We start from the raw sequence: 25,773 nt of genomic DNA on the forward strand, positions 1-25,773 counted from the left end.
TAGAGAGCGGTTGTCCCTCAAGGCGTGCCGTACTGTCAAGACACACTCACATGACTTCACTCTTGTGACACACATTCCACAAAACCCAAATATTGTGGCTTAATGAAACATCATGAAACGTCATTTTATATTTATTAGTAGTGTCGAGCAAATGTTTGGCTAACTGTGAGATGTTCCTAGCGGGCTGTAAGAGTGTTTAAGGCGGTGTGAGTGAATTCATGAACTCTGAAGCTGAAGATTGTGACACCAGTTAAGTTTATCTGCTGTCCATTCAAATCTCTGACGGTGAGTCAAAACTATCCTCGTATCGGTTCTTGTTTGGATGTGGAACACCATGTACCGTTTGGTTTGTAAAGCTGCGTGTTTAGCTCAGTGCACACTAAAATTGTCGTGCATTTGATGTGAACAAACAACAAATCTGCAGCAACTGTCGATGCTCAATGTTTTTAGGAAATGAATAAGTTTTCCTGCGTTTTGCAGCACAAAAGTTAGATTCGATTTTTTTTTTGTCTTGACAACAACGCTCGAGATGCTAGACCTCCCAAATGTTATCTAACACGAGTTGAACATCTAAATAACTGTTATTTCTAATTCCGATTATTTAGTTTTCTAAATTATTTTAGTTTCTAATAAGCACAGTAAACTCGTATTTATTGCAGCATTTAATGTTGTCGATCAGTGCAACTATTTATATAAAATATTGTCAGACATATTTAGAACATTATTTGATGATATATATTATAATTATTTTGTAACAAGTGATTGGCATTTCATAATGAAAACATTTATTTACAAATGTGCAAATTAATGTTAACTTAATATATGAATGTTAAAATGTTAAATTAATTCAAATTAATTTAAAGTATTTTATTAAAAATTAACTAATTTAATAATGATGTTTTAACAATTTTAATATTTTACTGACTGACAAATGGAAGCCACTTCCTACTATAGATTAATCAAAAAAAAAAAATGGTTTTATATGGTCAACTCTGATATGTTAGTAACAAGAGTTTGAAGGTAACAGAGTTGATCATTTAAAAAGTTTCTGCACAATATTGGAATAATAATGTAAAAATAATGTAAACCAATAATGTAAAAATAATATCTTCATATTTTAATATTTAATAAATAATCTATTTTAGCTAGATTAATCTCTAGTTATGTGACTTGTGGATACAAACATTGTGATATTGATTCTCAAATTGTATATTTTTCAGCCCTTTTTTTTCAACCAGTTTTTTTGTTTGTTTTTTTTTTCAATTTCTGTTCTGTTCTAGGAAGATTGTTTCAGCACATTTCTAAGCATAATAGTTTTAAAAACTTGTTTCTAATAACTAATGTATTTTATCTTTTCCATGATGACAGTAAATTATATTTTACTAGATATTTTTCAAGACACTTCTATACAGCTTAAAGTGACATTAAAAGGCTTAACTAGGTTAATAAGGTGAACTAGGCAAGTTAGGGTAATTAGTCAAGTTATTGTATAACGATGGTTTGTTCTGTAGATTATCGAAAGAAAAATTAGCTTAAAGGGGCTCATAATTTTGTCCCAAAAAATGTTTTTAAAAAAATTAATAACTGTTTTTATTCTAGCCGAAATAAAACAAATAAGACTTTCTCCAGAAGAAAAAATATTATCAGACACACTGGGAAATTTTCATTGCAATGTTAAAAATCATTTGGGAAATATTTAAAAAAAGAAAATCAAAATCAAAAGGGGGCTAATAATTCTGACTTCAACTGTATATATATATATATATATATATATATATATATATATATATATATATATATATATATATATATATATATATAGTTTAGCGCATTTACAATGTAAGTTGTGTCAAAGCAGCTTAACATAAAAGATTATAGTAAATTGAAAGTGTAAGTCCAGTTTTCAGTTTAAGTTCAGTTCAGTGTGGTTTAATTTTCACCGCTAAAAGTCCAAACACTGAAGAGCAAATCCATCGATGTGCAGCTCCACAAGTTACAAATCAATCAAATGGCGACAGCAGTAAGAAACAAAATTTACCATCATATATATATATATATATATTTATATTTATATATATATTTTTTTTTTTATATCATATAGTTATTTTTGACATAAATGTTACACTGAATGACATATAATTATACCCATATTTTGACTGTTTTCAGAAAAGTTAAGAATGACATATACTGGAAAAATTACATCAATAATATTTGAAAAAGAGTAAACATTTCACATTAGTTTTGTCTTTAACCGGATGTAAATCACATTTGTAAAAGTAATTCAATTGAGACTCTAAAAACATCTTCATCAACAGATCACCAATGGCTGAAAGTGCTGTTTTGGCCGATTCCAGACGGTGAGCGTAATATTCAGCTTATTATATTAGTGTGCAAATCTTTTTTGCCTTTCTTCAAACAAAGTGATAGTCTGTGGTCTTAATCCAACATGCATGCAGCTTCTTAACCTTTCTTTAGAAATGCATTCTTACGATGTGACCCATCATTGCCGTCACAGAGAACAGAAGGCTCATTGTCCAGCATGTTATATGCTTGCAGATAAAATCATCCTCAAGATTAACGCATCAGTTTCTTCATTTTCAATCAGTATGTCTGGTAGGCAAAGAGGTTGGTTAAAAAAAAACTAACTGTTTCTGTTTGGTCATATTTCCAGATGCTGTTTCTTTCTGTATGACAGTTCAAAAGTGCAGGAGGAAGGTGACCTGACTAGAGATGGCATTTATTACTTCTATCCTGAAGATGTAAGCCTTGCAATACTGTTTATATTAAATCATTATTTCTAAAAGTACCTTAAATGAGCACTCCACTTCATTAGGAATAGTTTGATTTTAAGCAGTTTATTCACCTGATCTTTGGGTCTGGTGGGAGCATTTTTTTTAGCTTAGCTTAGTTTAGCATAGATAATTTAATTAGATTACACTAAATAACATTTGAAGTGGATTAAAATGGTTTTCAAAATTGTCATAAGACAAGAATGGGTGTTCAATAGTTTTAGGACAACTTTGATGAATGGTTTTGATCCACTTAAATGTTGACTATTAGAGCATTAGCATCTTGCTAATAACTTTAAATAAGAGTTAATAAAAAAAAACTGTTTGACTCTTCTGTAATTACATTGTTTACTAAGACTGATGGAAAATTAAAAGTTGCTATTTTGATCAATGTGGCTAGCAATTATGCTTTCTTTCTGGCATATTTATAAAGGAACTTTGCTGACATGGCTGCTGCAGGCGCATTGATATTACAAATATTTATTCGCCATATAAGCCTAGAAAATAGCAGCTTTTCATTTCCCTTTTGGTCTTAGTACATGATGTAACTACTGAAGAGTCAAGCTTTAACCAGGAAAAATACCAAAACCCCAAAAATTACCTTTTTTGAGAGATCCTAATGGTCTAATCCGATTGTATGATTTATGCTAAGCTAAATATGCTCCCGCCACACTTTGAGATGGCTGAATGTATTAAAAAAGGTACAACACAACTGTTGGAAACTTATTCTTATTGTTGGAGACAACCCTAGGAGTCATATTCTTATTTCTTAAAAAATAAATTATCCTATTTCTTGAAAAAGTGGGGTGTTTCTTTAAAATATGCTATTTAGTCATGGTTATTTTAGAAGATGACCACAGTGTGTGTTGTTACAGACACCGATAGACCAGCAAGAACTGCTTTGTGGACAGTTGGCCGGTGTGTGTCGCTGTGTGTCTGAACTGTCCTCATCTCCTGTTCGTCTGCTCCGTCTGCGCAAAAGCAAATATGCCGTGCGAATGAAAGATAACTTTCTTTGGGTGAGAGACATTTGGGCTTCATGAATTGTTCTGTAATTGGTGATGCATTTTGCAGTTTGCTATAATAAATTCTTTTAGTTTTTTTATTGGAAATATTTTGGATGTTGATAAATCACAGATTGCCAAACACAAGTGACTTGATGACCTTTTACAAGTTTAACAAAAAAAAAAGATTTCTTTCTAGTATGGTCAACTCTATGATGTTGGTTAAACGAGTTTGATGGTAACAATTTAAAACTTTTTGGTCACAAATCCCGCTTGTTACCATAAATGCTAGGAGCATTTCTGTTTGTTTTTTGTTTGTTTGGGGGTTTTTCCGAAATAACACTCCGTTATATATTCAGAATCAGCAAGAGAAACATACCTTTCAGTGTTTCAGATCTGATCTTTTAAGCAAAATATCTTCTGTATTTTACATCGTTTTGGGAGATATTTGACTTATCTTTAAACTATTTAATGTTGCTAAATTACAAAAAAAAAAAACTATTCAGTTCATGAAATACTACAAAATGTTAAATAGACTAATTTTATTATGCATAAAAATAAACAGAATAATTTGGAATTCAAAAAATAATGATTTCAGCTATCGAAGACTCTTTTTTGCAGTAGATATATTAATATGCTTATTAACATCATGTGATACATAACAATGAGAGACAATTCTATAAAAATATTACAAAATTACCATTTAATAATGATTTTGTAAACAAAATGTACCTGCAGTTCTAGAGTCCTACTTATGTAAGGGCATGAGCTCTGTTACAAAACCTAATGCTACCTCCAGACAAGGTTGTGAAATGGATTGTTTTCGCTGCAGGCAAGGAGTTTGTCTGCTATTTTAGTGGTTGTACAACACCTTTAGGTGTTTTTTCTGGTTTTCAGGCATTGAGCTGTTCAGTGGAAATTCCGGATGTGAGTATATGTGATGTCCTCGACCAGCTGATTGCCCTCTTCTGTTTCTACAATGGGCCAGTGCGGCAGAGCTACCAGGTGCAGCATCACAGTCTATAGGATTCTATTTCCTGGTTATGATTTCTGCATGGATGCATATTTTTGATGGGGGAAAATTATTGTAGTAAAAATGTTTAAAGGGATAGTTCACCCAAAAGTTTTCCTCATCATTTACTCACACTCAAGTGGTTTTAAACATTTATGAATTTTATTCTTCTGTTGAACACAAAACAAGATATTGTGATACAAGACATTGTATCAAACAAGACACTTGACATACATAGTAGGAACAAATACAAATAATACTATGAAAGTCAATCTCTTTTACTTTTCCCATTTAATTTTGCGTTCTCTCTCTAATCTTTTGCACTCCCCTGAGTAACTGCTTGCTAGCAAACCTTTATGTTTCCATACGAAACATTGTATTTGCTGAAGTCTTATAATCCCTGAGCTTCGGGGTGACTCATGAAACTTTTGTGTTTCAGTTAATTATGCATTCTCTCCAAAACGTTTTAAATATACCCGAGAAATTTTGCATTCTCAGATATTTTTCCTGTTTAGAAACCTTATGCTCATTCTCAAAGACTTTGCGCAAAGGTAGCATGTTTTTCCTCTGAGAAACTTTCCGTTCCCTTTTAAAACTCATTGAGATTGGCATTAAAAATGTTATTGACATCTAAAATTTGATTTGAAACCTCATAACTTGACATCTAAAAAAAGATTGACATCTAAAAATAAAAAAATATTGTTTGTATTCAGCAAGAATCCATTAAATTGGTCAAATTGACATTAAAGTGTTTAAAATAAACAAATGCTTTTCTTTTGTACTTTACATATATTTGAAAAAAAAAAGTGTTTCCACACAAACATGAGCAGGACAGCTTCTTTCAACATTGATTTCTTATTGAATTTGTTATGTTGTCTTTCTGCCTGAACACAGTTGTACAGTCAGGAGGAGTTGGCTCTGCGATGGGCCAGATATCTCCATCACCTGCAGGGCGGCTCTACTGAGCTCCATAGTATCTTCAGCTGCCTGAGGACCATCGACTCTACTAATGTAAGCAAGAGTGGAATTATAGTTAGGCGGCTGTACGTATTATATTAGCAATGTGCCACAAAACAAGTTTAAATAAATCTTTCAGTCAGTACTGCAGCAAAAAAAATTGCCAAAACCACTCTATGATAATGAGTATGTTTACCATTTTGCAATACAACCCCAAATCAGAAAAAATTGGGACCATATGGAAAATGAGAATAAAAAAATAATAATTTAGTGTTCAAATTCTTTGCAATGAAATGCAATTATAAAATGAGTTAATTTAAAGATGCCATAGCTGTCATTGACTCAATGTTAAATTGTTCAATGATATATACGTAGTAGTGGTTTAACGATCACAAATCTCATGGTTCGGATCACTCTTTGGTTTTGAGTCACAGATCGAACCATTTTTTGGATCAGCATAAAAGGGAGAAGACAAAAGTCATTTGCTTTCCATTTATTACAATAGTATTAAAACAGTACTGCAAGAAACTTTTAGTTTTAACAAACAGAACTTAGAAACTGTGATTTTAGTAAAATAAAAATCAAGAAAAACACCTGAATAAAAAAGTAAAATATTCAGTAACGTGAAAAATGGTCTTTGCTACTGTTCTTGATAATACAAAATGTATAAATCTAACATTATAATCTTGTACAACACATTTATTTTTTAGTCTAATTTTTTAAAATAATGATTCAATAATTCACACATGAACTTTTTTTTTTTTGTTAGATGTGTCATTTTTGAAGATTTAGTGACACATTTTTGATGGTTGGTTGTCCCCACCTATAGCTTAAATAATGTAATTTGCATTAAACGATGATTTTAATCTTTAATACAAACATCAGTGTTTATATTTGAACTATATACTGTTATCTTAGTACTTCCGTGTTTTTGATTGTTTGTGGCTGCATTTACACTGCATGGTTGAAGTGACCCAATTTCGATTTTTTTTTTTCTCCTATGTGGCACAGATCAGATATGGCCCACGTACATGTAAGCAGGAAAAAAAAATCACATGGATTCCAATTTACTCAAATCAATTCAGTCAAAGTGAAAATAAAAAATGTGAAAATAAAAAAATGGAACCCTACAAACAGATTAAATAAGGCAGGGCTTGACATTAATACCCGCCAAATGCAGGTAGATTTCAGCTGTGGCGGACCAGACAGACGCTCACACTAGCCACTTTGGCTGGTTGAAAATAATTTTTGAAATATAGTTTTCTTAAAAGCAGGGTTTGATTTTAAAGATGACCCAATATGCATGCTAATGTGATATTAGAATCGAGAAACAGCAAGACAAACAAAAATAATTGTGTTCGCACGAGCAAAAGAAAGCAGATGAATTATATAATAAAACACATGCACGCTCCTGTTTCCTTGCATGAAGCAACCATGCCTGGAAGGCAACTATGATCGGTTCTCTTTCAAATAGATTAGACAAAAACTTATGCTCATGAACCAACACATTTGCTGCTTTTAAAAGCCCCAAATTTGTATTTTTGTAAGCAGCACCAGTTGTTTTCACTTTGAACAGATTATTAATTGGCCTTAACCGCATGCATGTGGTCATCCTTTCATTATCACACACAGAATGTTTTTCACATGCTTTCTTTTGCTTACAGTTATTCTTGTCAATATGGTTAATTACCTTTTTTTTAAAATTATTATTACAAGAACATTGCTTTAATATAAGATTAACTCTCCCTTTATGTTTAGTTAACTGGTGATCTGAGAGATCTTTAGCCAGGACAGATTACTGTGCATATTTTTGTTACATGACAATAATTGTTTTTCTTAGTTTTTTAAAGAAATGTTTTGTTAAATATAAAGTATAGGATACAGATATATTTAGCTTGTTTTGACACATTTAAATTTTGTAGCTAAGAAATAATTATTGATTGGTGTGGTTAGAGATAAATTTGGTAAATCCTTAATTTTGAGTTCTGAAAAGTCCTGTGAAATAAAAACTATTTGCAATGCACTATGAAACCATGACCTTTTTGCTCATACATGACACACACAAAACGTGAAATGAATAAGGAGGCATGCGGACAACACAAAATCTAAATCAAGTAATTTTAGCCCGTCAAAGTCTTAATTATGCATATAAAAATATTTTCCCAACAACAAAATTGTGGCTGGTGAAAATACAGCGGCTAGTAACGCTAAAAAATTACTAGCCACAGCAGCTGGTGATCAAAAAAGTTAATGTCAAGCCCTGAATACAGGAGTGGAGAAATAGAGCTCTTTTATTATCAGCTGACAGTCAGCGCCCCCTTTTTGTTTTTCCTGCTCATTACGCCTTTTTTACCTTACGCCGTGTAAATGTAGACAATTGGATATGAGTCACTTTTAAAAGATAATGTAAGCTAACTAACAGAAAAGTAAAAAAAAAAAGAAACTCTCTCGTTCACAGATTTGAATGCAGCACATCGAAGGATTAATAAACATATGCAAATCATCATCATTTACAGGCTAATTTAGGTTACATGGGTTTGAATTGAGATCCTGGTCTTTTAATGATGCATTCTGAAATACTCGCATGCAAAGTAATCACACGTCAAGTGTCAAAACATATTTAAACCTGAGTAGATCCAATCTTTTTAACTAAAGATGTAGACAAGTGGTTTATTTTAGCTAGGAGGAGTGAGTGGAGATATCTTCAAGCCACCAGAGTAACCTACTCTTCTACCGAGGTGTTTTTTTTCATTGGAACATGGAGGAAATCAAAATTATACCCGAAAAACTGGATATGTTTTTTTCTTGTTAATTGTGTATAATGCATGTATACACACACTATAAATATATATTCTTCAATTGTCACTTGTCTTTTCAGATTGATCCTCTGTTATTGCTGAAGGCGGCGCTCATACTTCAGGCTTGTCAGCGATGTCCTCTCGTTCTGGCAGGTTGTATTCTCTACCGAGGCAGGTGAGCCTTCTTGCTGCAATTTGTTTTCTATAATTCATATTTACACTAAATATTGATAGCTATAAGTATAGTGACATGTCGCTGTTATTCAGGGTTGTGAGTACTCAGATGCCTCCTGCGCTCACAGTGAAGGTGATGGTGTATGAGACGCAAACATACAGCCAGGTGCAAATCACATTCATAAAGATTCTTGATGAAACTTGACACAGTCTTATACTGTTGTGTGTTTCGTCTTGTGTTTGGTTCTGCAGGATAACCGTGTGTCAGTCAATGGTCTGAGCTCATCTGTGGGATCGGCGGCATCCGTCACAGTGACCACACAGGTGTATCTGACGCCCTCTGAGCTGAACATGATCCGTTCTCCACCAGTTGAAAGAGCATGCAGGTACAAATAGATTCAACTTGAAACTACTAGAAACGACCTTTTTTGTCATGGAATTTTTGTTTTTACAAATAGCAATTTACATTTTATAACGACCCACAAAACAATCCCCAAATAAAACAATCAATATCTGCAAATGAAGAAGTAAATAAATAAAATAAACAAAATAATAATTAATAATTAATAAAATAAACAAAAATACAGAGAAAGAAATATAATAACATACCATATACATGCATACATACATACATACATATACACACACACATGTACCTTCGCTCAATCCATATCTAAGGTTTTTAAGTAATTAAAGAATGCAAAAAATTGTTGCCATTTTTCAAAAAACTGTTCTCCCCTACCTCTTATATTGTATTTAATTTTCTCAAGTTTTAAAAAGAAGACCAAATGTTTGAGCCACAATGAAATAAAGAGGGGTTGTGGGGAGGTCCAAGACTACAGTATTCTGTGCCTAGCGAGAAGAGATGCTAAAGCCACTATGTCAGCGTGTCTCCGGTTTAAAGTTTGACACTGAGAGGGTACACCAAAGATCGCGATTAAAGGGCAAACAGCTATCTTCATCCCCAGAACATCAGAAACAATTTTTAAAAAAAAATTCAATAATTTTGCAACTTGAGACAAAATACAAGCATATGACTAAGGTTACATGGTGAAAGTTTACATTTAACACACAAATCTGAAACATTGGGATACATTTTGGAAAGTTTGGCCTTTGAGAGATCTAGCGCATGAAGTGGAGGTGCAATACTCCAATTGTCCAATACTGCACTCCAGTAGTCATCTTCAAACAGTCAAGTTCCTCTTCCCAGGCCCTGATAGCTTTAATGTTATAAGAATTATCTTTTGACAAAATAATTGCGTATATTTTAGAAATGATTCCACTCATATGACCATTTAGTTTAAATACCTCTTCCTATAGTGACTTTGTAGGCAGGGAGGGAAACTCAGAGAACAGAGAGGAAGCACAATGTCTAATCCCAATGAACCGGAAGCTGTGATCGTTCTTTTTTTTTCCCCATATTGTGACGCAGTATCTAGAGAAACGAAATAATAAATGAGCAAATAATGGGCGTGGCTTGATTTTTCTAACGTTGGCTGAATTGATGTAGTAAAGTAGACAATTCATTTAGAAAGATCGGGAATGGGGTTTTAGAACAATTATTTCAACCTAACAGACTCCTCCTGCTTACCATTTCTGTTTGTTGTCAAAACTGACAGTTGAAGCAGCTTGGTTAAGTATGTTAGCCACACCCATTACCTTAGAATGACCTAATCTGATCATTTAACTGAAAACAAACAGGAAGTGCATTTTCAGATTTTGATTAAAGATTAGAGGAGCAAAACAATTTATCTTAATGACATGCACAGCTAAATTGTTCACCACAAATCTAGCAATGTGACCTTACAAAATCATGGTTAGTTTAGATTTCTTGGGGACTTTAAAATATGAGGTTGAGTAAAATGAAGCTCTTATATCATTTCTTCAGAATTTTAATTACTTTTATATTTTTACAGCTTTTTTGGAAGACAATGATAATTAGTCAGAAAATTTTTTCTTTCATGATTAAAAATCTGGGTTATTCCACCTAATATGTATTTCATACAGTTATAAGTTACAACAATGGTATTGTGTTGTCTAAAAATAAATATAAACATGTCTGGTAACATGAGATCTTATTTTTTGATAAGCAAAAATTAAATCATACTCAAAAATATATCTATAAAACATTAATGCAGAGAATTTCCAAATAGTTTTGGTGACTGTGCATTCACTACTGTTTAAAATTACAATCAAACAATAAAGAAAGTATTTTGCACACAAAAAATAAGGGATATACCTCATCGTCTAAAGTATTTTGATAATTAAACTTACACATATACTGCTTTCAGATGCTTTAAAATTTAATTATAATATTATGTAATTATTATAGAATTTTTAGCATACTTCAGTCTTCAGTGTGGCATAAAATAAATGAAAACAGTTGCTCCGGGGTTTTTTGTGTTAAAAAAATTGATTGTGTGTGTGCGAATGTGTATATATGTTAAAATCAGAAATATTGCCCCCTTTTGAATTTTTTTCTTTATTTTTTTAATATTTCACAAATCATGTTTAATAGAGCAAGGAAATTTTCACATTATGTCTGATAATATTGTTTATTCTGGAGAAAGTCTTATTTGTTTTATTTCGGCTAGAATAAAAGCAGTTTTTAATTTTTTTAAAACCAGGTCAAAATTATTAGCCCCTTTAAGCTATATTTAATTTCGATAAAGTAGATAAACAGGGGGGCTAATAATTCAGGGGGATTAATAATTCTGACTTCAACTATATTATATATATATATATATTAGTACTGTCAAAATGAAATAATTAACGCGTTGAAAAAAATTCACGCAATTAACGCAGTTGCAAGTTTTTATTTTTTTTTACTTCCTGTTGTGGTGGACGTGTGTTTACCATGCAAAGAAATATGGATAAGATCAAGGAAGCACTTTTTGAAGGCAAGTTTCAGTTTAAAACAATTAATGTCGCATCTCACCAGGCTCTCCAGAGTTTCCTGCAATTTCGGGTGTTTCATGGCAAACGTCAAGAAAAGCCTACGCATTTCGGTACTCGGTGTTCCTTTGAGGGGATCAAATTGCTGCTTACACGGTAGTCTCTAAATAAGAGTATTAATCATATTAAAATCGGAGAATTGGTGTCCTATGTAAATGTACTCAGAAAGTCTCTGGTGAAGTCACGAGCTGTCAAAGAGTCTGCCTTTCAGCATGAGCCCTCCAATGTTTCATTGAGTTTAACGTGTTTCCTCATTAAACGCAATGAAAGCGTTTGCTTCGTGCTGTTGTATCAGAATCCTTGTGAAATACAGCCATACTTAAGAACGCAAATTTCATGAACGCGATCATGCGAGTTCAATCTAAAGGGAGTCACTCCAGCGCGTTGTGTGTGTGTCTGTCTGTGTCAGGCCCGTTGAGGCGTGTCAGGGGTTGAGTGAGGTGAGCGACGTATCTGGGTAGGGGTGTGTGCGCGCGCGATATACCTGAAGAGCTAGGAGGGATGCGGTGGAGAGTGCATTTGCGGGTTTACTCCCAGTCTTAGCAACTGGATGAATGTAAGGGACTGAGCAAAATTGTTTCTACTTTATAATTATGTTCTCACCTCACAGCAATACAACTTTACAATAAGTGCAACTGTTTGTATTCAATACTTTATTAGTATTATTATAACTTTCCATTTTCCAAATCTGCAACGCCTGTATTTTGGCATTTTTTTTGCAGTCCACTAAGAATCCAACATGGAAATCTTTTTTTTCTTTATTGGTATTGATTGTTTTGAAATTCAAATGGCATGAACATTCCTGTTTTAATTTCTGTAATAAATATGGCTGTCAAGCCAGGATCTTGATGGTTTATTGTGGGTATGTTGTTTACATGAAGAAATCTGTGTTACAAGTTAAACAAAAATTCTAATAAACAATTATATTTCGAATTTAAATTTGCGTTTACATTAATTTTACATTTGAATAGCCAAAATTACAAGTTTCAGTCTTTTAAATGTGATTAATCGCGATTAATATTTTTTTAATCGATTGACAGCACTAATATATATATATATATATATATATATATATATATATATATATATATATATATATATATATATATATATATATATATATATATATATATATATGAAATTATTATTATTATTATTATTATTATTATTATCTTTGCATTTATTTGCAGTTATTACATTATATTATTGTTACTGACACCAAAGTACTAATCATATTTTTAAAACAGAAATCTTCTGTAACATTATAAACCTCTATACTGTCACATCTATTTAATTTAATATATTTATGTCAATCCCACATAACTTGGATAACTAAACTAAGATAACTAAATATCTTTAATTTTTTCACAACAACAATTTTGTAAATATTGTTTCAGATATATTTATATTTTCAGGTCTCACTGCAATCCACCTCCCTGCCAACCTCGCAAGTCTCGCCTGTCCCGGACTTTATCTGACACCCCAACCTCAGATACGGACTCCTCAAGCTTAGACGCTCTTCAGTGTCCTCCAGTGTCCTATCAAACAATGCCGTCGTCTCCTCGCTCTTCACTCTCTGATGAACCATACTTCAGTCCATCTCCTTCACGGGGGAACACTCCCCTTCACTCCAACCTCCTCAACCAATCAGAGTACTTCAATTCTGAGTCACATGACCACCAAACTGCATTAAAAGAGCAAAGTCTGACAGAAAGTCTTAACAGAAAACAGGACACCGACACAAACTCTGAGTCCGAATCCAAAAGCGAAGGTTTGAATTCAGACCAGGACGTCCAGAGTGAAGAAATCAAAGCCCTCACTAATGGCTTTCAAGAGTTGAACTCTCATGAAAACCATGCTTCAGACAATGATGAGCAGTTTCAAAGTACCGCAGATAAACTGGAATCTGACAGTCATGTGACCAGTAAAAATGGCAAACTGCGAGGGGAAATGGAGGCAAGAACATTGAGCAAGCAGGCTGACAGAAGACATCAGGATAAATACAAGCCCACAAGTACGCTCTCACCAAATGAAACCAAGGAAGACCCCTCGCTAGTCCCCTCGATATTATACCAGCATAGGGTCCGAGGCCTGGTTCTGGCTCTCCTGGTAGAGCCTGAATTCAACACGGACCCAGCAGCCAGAGAAGAAGTGGTGAGAAGTAAATCGGTTATACTTGACGTGGATGGGTTTGGAGTCAGTAAGAGAAATTTATTTAGTTTAATTTTTTTAATTTAAATAAAAGAACTTAATAATCTGGTATTAGTCCACACGTAAGCTAATGATACATTCATTACTGTTAAAATCTACATAAATATTGATTTACAGTAATTGGACAGTATATATTTTAGCCTAGAATTGAATGTTTTTATTAATGAACAACATTTGTTAGACTTTTGGGCGGTTTAACAGAGTTAGTGAATCTTGAACTTGTATTTTGTGCTAGACCTGGCAGCTTTGAGCTGGACATTCTGTTGGCATGGATCTTGACATTCTATTTGCATGGGTAATAGTTTTTTAATAGGAATAATTGACGATGGACTATCAAAGTTTTAGGAAAAGCCACATCAACACATAGGGTGTGTATTATTGTATAATAACTCAATAGACTGGAGTGAATAATTCCACTTATACTACCTGAAGACACTGTTGAGATTTTGTATTTTAAGATATTTGCCCGTTTTTTTGTCCTAAAATGCTCCTGTGTGTAGAACTGGTCTCGTATACATTTCATTTAAATCCTTTTGTTTATTTTCATTTGATTTTTTTTTATACTTTTAGGAAGTGAAAAAATAACTAAAATAATTTAGCATATTGACATGGAACTGTAATGCAGTCCAGACCTGCCTGGAACTACTTAAACTGTGTTGATCTAATAAATAACTTCTCACATTAGAATGTTCATCAGCCAATCAAAATCAAGCCTGTAGTATAATGAAACACTAATCAATTAACACATTGATGAAAGAGCAGAGCAAAATTTTTAGATAATACCTGTATTTTAACAGTACTAGATGATCTAAGAAGTGTGAGTGAGAAGGTTTAAACTAACAATCTTTAATTTAAAAAAAAAAAAAATTTTTATGTATAAAAGCATCCCTACAGAAAGTAATCAGCATACAAATAACAAAAGTAATACGATACGAGTAACACATATGAGTAACAAAGGTACAGAAAGAGAGCAGAGTAAGTCATTCCTCTACAAGCGCAGTTTTAGTGTCATAGTGTTTTGCCTGATGTCTTGCCAGTACTTTTCTGTAACTTAGGAAGCATGGTCTTTCCAAGTCAAACTATTTTTTTAATGAATTTTAGAGTTTTGAAAATATGCAATTAATTTACTCGCCATTTACTCTTTCTCTAGTGCAGCGGTTCCCAAACTTTTCAGCCCGTGACCCCCAAAATGACAATGCCAGTGACACGCGACCCCCAATATTAGGGCTGCACGATATTGGAAAAAAATGACATTGCGATATTTTTTTCCCCTGCGATATATATTGCGATATTTTATATATATATATATATATATATATATATATATATATATATATATATATATATATATATATATATATATATATATATATATACTTAAAACTAGGGCTGTGACGGTCACCATGACAACCGCGTCACCGCGGTGGTCATTGCCACCTCGGTTGTCCATTGCCACCCGCCGTAGTACGTGAAGTCACGCACTTTAAAACACAAATTACTGTTATGTTGCCAAGTATTACATATCTGATAGAATATAACATTAGGCGCGATTCAGCAAGTTCAAGTTCAACCATGAATCTTGTTAGAATACGAACTCTTACATCTGGGAACATTTTGGATTCGTGCCGACCGAGAAAGGTGAACGAATCAATTTGGATTAAGCTTTTTGTATGGGGGTTTTAAGTAAAGTGTGTTTTAATATTCACTGCTGAGTGCTGAGAGTCCAAACACTGAGGAGCAAATCCATCGATACGCAGATCCACGGGTCCCGAACCATGCAAGCTAGTGGCGATTGACGGCGAGGGAAAAAAAAGCCATGTAGGCTTAATCAACTCCTGTCTTCTAAACGCAGAAGCCCAGCTCAGCCAGGCATGGCAGAGGCATTTGCAAAAATGGCCAGATACAAAAGAGAAAGTGATAAATGGAAGACATTGACGAGAAATTGAGCATAGGCTATTTGGTAACTACTTAAGAACGCGCCGCTCCGCGTTGCGAGAAATGCGGGCGGCGGAACAGAAGGAGAAGCCCTCTCTCGCATGGTTGTGAAAAAGTAGCCTGTCTGTGCATTATCGCTACAAGCACACCGTCTGACAGTGTATTGCTGGAAACATTATAACTCCATTCTTCACTTAAACCGGACAAAGTCAACATGTTAGTTTTTCTGGCAAATAATTTAAAATATGACTACAAAGGTGGAGAGAAACTACGCTGTTTTTTTAAACATCTGACTTATATTGTTACTAGGTTAATATTTTCTTTTTACTTATAATTATTAATATTTATATTATTATTACACTGATTAGTAAAGTGCCATTTAGACTATTTGTTAAGTTCTTAAAAATGTAACGTTTAATTGTTGTTATTATTATACAGTTTCAAGCAGTTAAAGTAATGTAATATTTAACTACAATATTTATAAACAGTTTTGTGTTGTTTTATTAACGAAAGTTCAAAAATAAACATGTACGTTTATACGGATGTTTTATTTATTAATATTAAATTCGGTTATTCCTTAATTTTTACATAAAATGTAAATTAACTTAAATAGGCTACATTATTTGTTGATGTACGAGATCGAGGAACATGTTTGCCAGTAAATAATGTTCGCACCACTTAAAAAACAAAACAAATGAATAACTTGCGAAAAGGATGCAATAAAAAATGCAAGTGCTTAATCATTCTTCACAATCGGATTCGTACGTGCAATAAGCCGAGGCTATATTGCGCCGACAAGAACAAGCCCTAAAACTAAGTCTAGAGAGAGAATTAATACTAGTTAATATTAATGATTATAAACACGAACTGCGTTGTATGATAAACGCATCACAATGATGTCGTGATCTTTGCTGAAGAACTGATATGTTATCGCCGTCTCCCCAGCCAGGTTTTCATCTGCTTTTTTCCCCTTCTTCTGGATACAAACAATAAAGTATCAGCGCCAGACCGTGGTTTAAATTATATTTTACTCTCCTGATTTCTTTTCTTTTCATTAAAAAATAATTAAATGTTTAAAGTTTTGTATTGCATAGCATATATTTTTAAAGATTATCATTCAGCCTACCTGCAGCGCATGAGGTTGTGTGCTGGGCAAATCCCCTTTACTCATGCTACCCATTTCATTTATGACACTGTAAACTTGACTTGGCAGGCTGATCATCTTTAAACTCAAAAGGTGTTTTTAACTTGAGACTGCATGCTTCTGCATAATGTGATGTTTCTTATTACAACTGTTAGTGGTGTCAAAATGAAAGCAAACATTAAAAAGGGTTTTGTTTTATCAATTGTATAGTTTAGTTTTAATAATAGCTAATGTATATAATAAATTATAATATCGATTATTGTGTAGACTACAGTGTTCAACAAAACAATTTTATTAGATTACTCTAATAGACCAAATCCCTAACTGAAAAACTAATGTGAAAATGACAGGCAGTTGCGTCTTTGCTAAAATTAATTTAACGACAAATTTCTTTTGCTTTTTTCCCCTTTAGAGATCAAAAGAGCTGTATTTAAAGAATTATTTCACTAAAACATGAATTGAATGCCCAGTTCTTTCCCGTGTGAGTTTAGTGCGCCTCCGCCGCGTCTGCGTTTTTAAGGTTACAGGTGCACCCTGACCTGACGCGGGGACCAGATCTCTGTATTGCTTTAATTTCTCAATTTTCATAACTGCATTGCATTTTCATATGGTAAAATATCAAAATTTATGCTCTGAAAGTAGTAGGAATGACGGGAGTGTTAGTAATTAATAACAGAAAGAACTTTCACTTTTGAGTGAACTTCTGTCACGTGTTATTTTAGTATGATAAAATAAACAAAAATAGTAATGCTGAAAAGTATTTTTCGCTCTGCCAAGCCTTCTCTGTTGCTGTATAGAGAAGCAGCCTGCTCAGTCTCCTTACCCCGGCCCCACCCCGCCCACCGACTCCTGAACGTCTCACTCACTAACTCACTCACTCACGCGGGCATGCACTGCGGTCTCATGAGGAAACGCAGCTTTTTGATATAATGTTTTTCTTGTTCCCAAATACAAATAATTTATCAAGTATTGTTTGACATAAGTATTCGTAAAAACACTCTATTCCTGCTTTTCCGAATACCGTATTCCGGTTCGGCTCCACCCATAATATATATATAATTTATTATTATTATTATTTTTTTTTGCATCGCACCCTCCTGCGATGTGACTATCGCGGATGCGCACATCGCGATTTCGATGCTGAAACGATATATCGTGCAGCCCTACCCAATATCCTCTGAAGTGGTTATAAATACAGAAACCTTGCATGCAATGGTGCACACACACCAACCCAAGTCTATTTTTCGTTTAATTTCTTTAATGTATTTCAGTGCTGTAAATGGGCCAGAAAGTTTAACCTGGTGTTATGAAAGCAATCTGCTGCATCTGACACTATTGTTGTGTCTTTAATATAATGTAATTACCCCAGGGGTCGCAATCCAATAGAACTAGTAACTATAAGCTACTCTTGTAACTATATAGTATATAGTAACTATAAACGACTATTTTTTTCCTTCAGCAGGTTTTGGATAAAATATGGTAATTCTTATGGTTTAATTAAAAAAATAGATTTACGGAAATCACCAGGCGAAAAAAAAACACTAATGATAATATTACATTTTTGTTGAGCTCCAAATCAGCATATGAGAATCTTAATCATACATGATCTCCTGATATAAAAGTCTGTTTTCTCTGCTGTTGTTGCAGCAACACAGCAGCTTGGCATCTCTGAATGGTCTTGAGGCTCACTTGAGGAACACCTCACAAGGAACTCCTGGCCCACCGGGGCCCTACACATTTGCCCACTATGACTGCATTCAAAATACTCTCACCAGTAAGTCCCATCTGATGAATCAACTTTAGCTAGTATCCATCCCCCTAATGCTCTTTGAAGTAGTGCATGACAAGTGATGGAAGTGCCAAATTTCAAATAAAAATCCCTGAATTCACATTAAAAAGGTTTTAATGCTCGCTTGAGGTGGTTTTGGACTCTGGGCGGTTTGTGCAAATAATGGGAAATAGAAACACAATTTTTGAATAAACTTGATGTACTGAACATTTCACACCCACATGACTAATTAGCTGTCTGTTATGCTTGCCGTGTTTACTGTTGGTTACTAGGTTACCAATACTACATTTGACTGCTCTAACTTGATGAAAATAGACCTAATTTGGGATTTTTAAACTTTTGAAAAGATTTGTTTCATGTTATGATGCTAACCTGGCTTATGATTATGACAAAATGACTGAGGTTCTGCACTAAATCAGTGTATAGGTTTGTGTATATTACTAAAATAGTTAATGACTTTTGTGTGTTCTGTAGCTAATGTGTGTGGACGCTCTGTCGGACCCCAGGATCGTGCCTTTCTGAGGGCCACAGCACTGCTCCATTCACATTTTTCACACTTAGACACACTACAGGAGGCCATTGTCAGGTTAGTGTATATGTTTGTGTGCTGTGTATAACTGGTGAATTTATCTCTTAATAAGAAAGGTGTTAAATTAATAAGTGTTTGTTTTTAAGAGACAGTCGGCCCACAATTATTTACTCACTGTAGTGTTGTTCTAATGCCTTCATTTTTTGGGTCACAAAAGAAAAATATAAAAAGCACCAGATATAATTACAGTTAAAAGCAACCAGGATTAAACTTTAAATTATGCTAAAAAACACTGCTGTGTTCATCAGATATATTAAAGGGTTTGGTGGAAAAAAATAAAAAAATATTTTGAATATAATAAAAATACCTACCTTGACCATTGACACAACTGCACATTCATGAGATTATTGGCACAGTTTTTTCACAACGGATCACCCACAGGGTTGGCAGGTTTTTTCAATAAAACTAGCCCAATAATAATACAAATGAGCAATATCACATGAGTAGCAGTGCGATATGGCAGTATATTGACACTGGAGGGAGGCGTGCATTTGGTGTCCCACCAGTGACAATATACAGCCATATCGCACTGCTACGAGTGTGAAATTGTGTTTATACAACAATTCGATGCCATAATCATGTATATAAAAAAGAAAATCAATCGCTGAGAGTCTAAAAATCTTTTTATATGAGGAACTACTTTCTTCCGCCATTCATTCACATCAGAACAGCTGAAACCATTACTACATTACCAACATCACTTTAGAGCTAGTATTTGAATGATTCTCTAGCATAATGTCTAAAGTGATAACAAAACAGGTGATTTTGCTCTCTTTTAAGAATATAAGACTGAACAGTATGAAATGCCATCAGTCTACAGAGATTTCCCAGTATTTCTCTGTTGCAATCGGGATATCACAATAATTAAACCTGAAAAAGCCAAAGCAGTGCAAACACTAGCAGAATTCTGTTGTGTTTGCAAAAAGGAAAAACGTTAAACGCATACGGCATTTCTTCTAAAGAAAACAGGAAATGCATTAGAAATATACAGATGGCCAACCAAAAAGTAACTCAGGGTTATACAAGGAGTGGCCGATACAAAATACATACATTCCTGATATGCGAGTCCCATCTCACACTCAATATTAATACTATGGTATAAATACATTGTCGCTTAAAAAAGACTCAAAAGTACATAATGTTGTCGAACAGCTGCAATATTTGTCAAACTGGAGTGAGTTTATTGATCTGCTGGCACTCTATGTGGGCGGAGTAATACACAAGAGTAAGGAGGCTGTTTGAGTTCTGTTATTGCAGAAAATCTCATGGGTATCAGCCAATCAGATTCAAGAACTAGACAGAGCTGTAGTATAAAGCAAAATCTGCCGCTTATATTTGTAAAATACATTTTTAAATCATTGATATGTCTCTCATTTAGAGTGCCAAAAGTGTGCTTTGTTTTATCATCCTAGCCCAGTTTTTTTGTAGAGATTTACTGCATTTCCAAAAAGGAATTTTTATTTTTTTTTCTAAAGTCGTACAAAATGGCTTAATATTATTAAATAAGTTAATAAATAATTATTTGAAGGTGCTTTCAGTCTAGAATTTTCTTTTCAGTGCATCCCTAGTTTTTACCATTGGTAGAATATAAGTTTTTGAAGAATTAAAATATTTCAATAGAATCATATAAACATAAGTGATGTGATCTATCAAACTTTTAACCTTTGAAATAAAAAAAACACAAGTGTTTAAACGTGCACCAACTCTTCTCAACCCTACTCAACCATAACACCCAAAAAAACAAATATGTTGCGAAAAATCAGGATAAATACAAAATACAATCCAGATAGTCTTCTTTGAGGTATGTTTAAATATCTTTTGTGTTTATCACATTAAGTTGCCACATTTAGCTGTCATTCTCATTGGAGGAAATCAGTTTCATTTGTTATTAGTCTTCATTTATAAAAATGGTGCACTTTTTTTCTAGTCAACTGTCATGCTAATAGGGTTTCATTCACACAAAGTCATTTACAATATATTTTATATAGACTATATATTTTTAAATTAAACTACATAGTAAACTGCCATAACAAATATTATATGGGATGTTGCATGACAATTTTGGCTACTTTAATTTAGTTGGACTCCGTTCACTTGTATTATGTGAGAGCAGGAGATTTTTCTTTTTTTGCGGAACACTTTATTAAGCAATTAATAGGTTGTTTTCAATCACTTGGTTTTGATGATGTGCAAATTTTAGATGGAGGGCAGCAAGACATATAGGAAAGTCTGTATTTTTCTGATTTATACCATATTTCAAAGGAGATACAGTTACAGTCAGAATTATTAGCTCCCCTGGATTATTCACCCCCTGTTTATTTTTTCCCCCAATTTCTGTTTAACGGAGAGAAGATCTTTTTCTACACATTTCTAAATATAATAGTTGTAATAACACATTTCTAATGATGGATTTATTTATTTTATCTTTGCCATGATGACAGTAAATAATATTTGACTAGATTTTTTCAAGACACTTCTGTACAGCTTAAAGTGACATTTAAATGCTTAACTAGGTTAATTAGGTTAACTAGGCATGTTAGTGTAATTAGGCAAGTTATTGTATAATGATGGTTTGTTCTGTAGACTATTAAAAAAAAGTTAGCTTAAAGGGGCTAATAATTTTGTCCTTAAAATGTTTTTAAAGATAAAATGTTTCTTAAGACTTTCTTCAAAAGAAAAAATATTATCAGACATACTGTGAAAATTTCCTTGCTCTGTTAAACATGATTTGGGAAATATTAAAAAAAAAAAAAAAAAAAGGAAAAAATTGCAAAGGGGGGCTAATATTTCTGACTTATAAATAGAAAATAGCCACATGCATGATCCTCACATAATGAAGAGGGTTGAGTTTTTTACTGAACTAAAAATTTTTAACCTTTGCCTGTCATCGATGCGTTATATACTGAATAAGCTATTTTGTTTCAGGAAAAAATACCATAGTAAATACTATAGTGTTTGGAGGCATACTATAGATAATTACTTGAATTAAACTGTCGTAGTAATTATATTGTGTCTGTGGTACAACACAACTGTAGTAATAAACAATTATTCAAGAGGCTTCAGTATTCTATGCTACAATCACGATGCACCAGTTACACTAGCGTTACAGTATTTTTAACAGTTTATCAGTATGCTACAGTATTCGGTAGCATTCATTAACAGAGTTGTACACATTATACACTTTTCAAAAACATGTTTATTATAAATTACTAAAGATTTTTTCGCCATGCGGATATCTTCTAGAAATTACGAAATAACAGATGAAAGCATACAAAAGCGTGGACACATTGTCTATATTATTATTTATTTATTTTTGTAAAGGGGAAGAAGTGCTCCACAATAATAACCATCTAGTTTTGTCGCAAGGGTTGCATTTCTGTTATGTTCAGTCGATTAACTTACTATCAACAAACTTTCACAGCTACTGCGCATATAGACATTTACATTACAGTTGTTCATTCTGCTGAAACGGCAGTAAAGACTTGCATTATTGCAAAATGAGACGGAGATTTCATTGCAGTGATTACGTTATTTATTCTCCTGGATTTTGTATAAGTGAGGTGGTTTTTGTATCTGATTTTTAAATAACACATTAACATATTCATACACATACAGGGTTCATACGGTCATAGAAAACCTGGAAAAGTCATGGAATTTTGACATGGCATTTTCCAGGCCTGGAAAAGTTTTGGAAAAACCGAAAAACCCACAAAATTTTATAAAAGTCATGGAAAACTGATATCTGTCTACTTGAATGTAGATTATTTACTTCTTTTCTGTCCTTGGCCAGTCACATTCTCTCACATTATTAGTGCTGTGTAAGCATTATCTAAATCAATTTTACATAGATACAAATATATATTGAAACTAAGTAGTTTGTTGCGTGTTTAATAAATAAAGTAAATTTGAACATTTGTTTTTCTTTTAGCACGCATCTGTAGACATTGCATAAAACATTAGGTCATGAAAATTTACCTGAAAATCATGGAAAAGTCATGGAATTTTAGTAGTAAAAATGTGTATGAACCCTACACATAGCTTGGCCTGTATATACAGTCATGTTTATTAGTTTTGGCAAACGAATTATCGCATTCAAAAAAGGTTTGTACACATGGATGTATTGAATAAATGTTTATTACATGCCGTCTTCCATTCTTCAGCCAGTTTCTTGAACTTCCCCCCCTTTATGAGCAGCAACTTTTGGAAGTCTATAAAAGCTGTTCAACATTTCTTATGTTGATTGATTTAAACCATTATAAACAACATAAAACAGAAACATTTTGATCTTCTGATAGAGATCCCTATGCAGAAGAAACGCTTTCTGCCCTCCATTTGAATTCCGCGCGTCATCAATGATGTCATGTGAAAACAACCTATTGACTTTACAAGCAAAACATTTATGCGTTTTTTCAAGTAAAGTGATTTGTTGACTTAAAAAGTGAGTAAACCTGTTGCTTTAAAAGTAAAGACTTTACTTTAAAAGCTGAGCTTGCTTTTAAGGCAATTAGTTGACTACTTTAAGAAAGTAAGCAAACTTGGCGCTTTTAAAGTGATCTGTTGACTTAAAAGGTAAGTAAACTGATTGATTTTAAAGCAATTAATTGAATTTAAAAGCAACAGGTTTAGCAGCTTTAAGTAAAAGGATTAGTTGACTATTTTAAAAAATGAGTAAAATGTGGCCTTAAAATTAAGTAAATAAATACATAATTACAAAAATTCAAGTGAACTTAAGAGTTAGAACAGATTTACTCACTTCAAGTAACAATACTTTTACAGAGTATGAATTAAAGAAAAACGTAAACTACTAAAAAAAAAAATCAGGTGAACAAATGATGACTTAATGTTCTTTTTTGGATTAACTAAACCTTTAACCACATCAGTTATACTGAATATACACTGTTTGTGCTCTGTCATTCAGGAATTCTGGTTCAGCAGTGTATGCGACCCGCAGCACAGCCCAGGAAACATACTTTCTCCAGCAGGGAACGCCTGTCAGAAACTCTGGAAGTCCAGATCCGCAGGACAGCGCATTCTCATTACCCAGAAAAGCCCGTCAGCGGCTCCTTAAACATGGAGTTAACCTGCTTTAAATCTATTTTTTAAAAAGATTCTAACAGTTCTTGTATCTGTTTTACCATATTTATATTATAAATGTGCCTTAAATAACTCAAAATGTACATTACTGCTTCTTGTTTATATCATAGGCTGCTATTTTATATAATATACTGTTATCATAGTAGTACTCCACATTTAAGAATAAAATATGGAGGAAGTGTCACCCTCATGAGTCTCTGCTGTAATCCTTCACTTTTAATATGGTATAGTGAGCTGAGGCAGGGTTAAAAATTGGCTGGGAATCATTCAGTTACAGTTAAATCTAGATGCGTACAGTTTTATAGCCGACACTTATTATAACGGCACTAAATGATCCTTGAGTGTTAATAATTATATTTTACTAAACATAATGGGATGGTTAGGATAAAAAGAATTATCACTTACTCCCAGAGCCATTTTAAATCAAAGTTGATATTTAGCCACACCATATTGGTGTTTCGTAACATCTAAGGTTATGAGGAGAGTTGTTGGCCCCAACACTCAACCCCCGATCTGGAGGATCAGGGGCCTCATGTATCAATCAAAACTTTGCGTACGCCAGATTTCACGCTCACGTTTGGATTTACTAACGATGAAATTAAAGTGAGAATATAAGTTGTTGCACACCAACTCCATGTCTGGCGTACGTGCAATTCTTGTGTGTGTTTGTTTTATTTCCATTGGTGACTCCCAGAGGCAGTTGTGTTAACTTGCACACTACAAACTATCTTTGAGCCGTGCAATGCCAGCTGTAAGGGGCGGGATCATCCGCATGTCTAGCAGGTAAACAAGGTTTACATACCATGCAGTTGACCAGCCAAACATTTAAGCGCAATTTGCAGCAGTCGCCAGTTTTCCCAATCGAATCGGAGTGATCGAGTGCATGCACATTGCTAAAAAGGCCCCATCTGAAGGTATTTGCATTGTAAATTGAAAACATTTCCATTCAATAAATGTGTGATGCTGGTATTAATTCCAGAGGACAAACTTGCAAATCAGAGAGTTTTTCTCCAGTCTACCTTCTATAGGAGCACCTCCAATTCACATTCTGTGAAGTTTCTCTTTTAGCTTGCTTTTGCCATTACTTTTTCATTTGGTTTTGCCACAGTGGAGTCATTACCATATTTATACAGGGGAGGAGGCAGGGAGGGGCTTTGCGCTCCTGCGCTCAGTTTCACGTTCATTCGGATGTACAAAGAGAATTTGCGTGGGATTCCGTGTACACAGTGTTTCATACATCTGAATTTTTAACTGCATACGCACATTTACAGCTTTATCCGTACACAATGTTTTAGTATAAATTCATCGCAAGTCTTTGTACA

General features: G+C 33.6%; 1 protein-coding gene across 2 annotated transcripts; it reads left to right on the forward strand.

Moving 5' to 3' along the window:
• The first annotated feature begins 24 nt into the window (after positions 1 to 24).
• hps4 (HPS4 biogenesis of lysosomal organelles complex 3 subunit 2) lies at positions 25 to 24,641 on the forward strand. Of its 2 annotated transcripts, NM_200326.1 has the most exon segments (13): positions 67 to 285; positions 2,316 to 2,357; positions 2,672 to 2,759; positions 3,665 to 3,808; positions 4,691 to 4,798; positions 5,700 to 5,816; positions 8,641 to 8,735; positions 8,828 to 8,900; positions 8,987 to 9,120; positions 13,105 to 13,843; positions 18,627 to 18,753; positions 19,243 to 19,354; positions 24,276 to 24,633. In NM_200326.1, coding segments are annotated over 12 exon segments (1,944 nt in total). In that variant the 5' UTR covers positions 67 to 285; positions 2,316 to 2,322; the 3' UTR covers positions 24,448 to 24,633.
• The last annotated feature ends 1,132 nt before the right edge of the window (positions 24,642 to 25,773 follow it).

This window comes from Danio rerio, chromosome 8 (assembly GCF_049306965.1).
Source record: "Danio rerio strain Tuebingen ecotype United States chromosome 8, GRCz12tu, whole genome shotgun sequence".
NCBI lineage: Eukaryota > Metazoa > Chordata > Actinopteri > Cypriniformes > Danionidae > Danio > Danio rerio.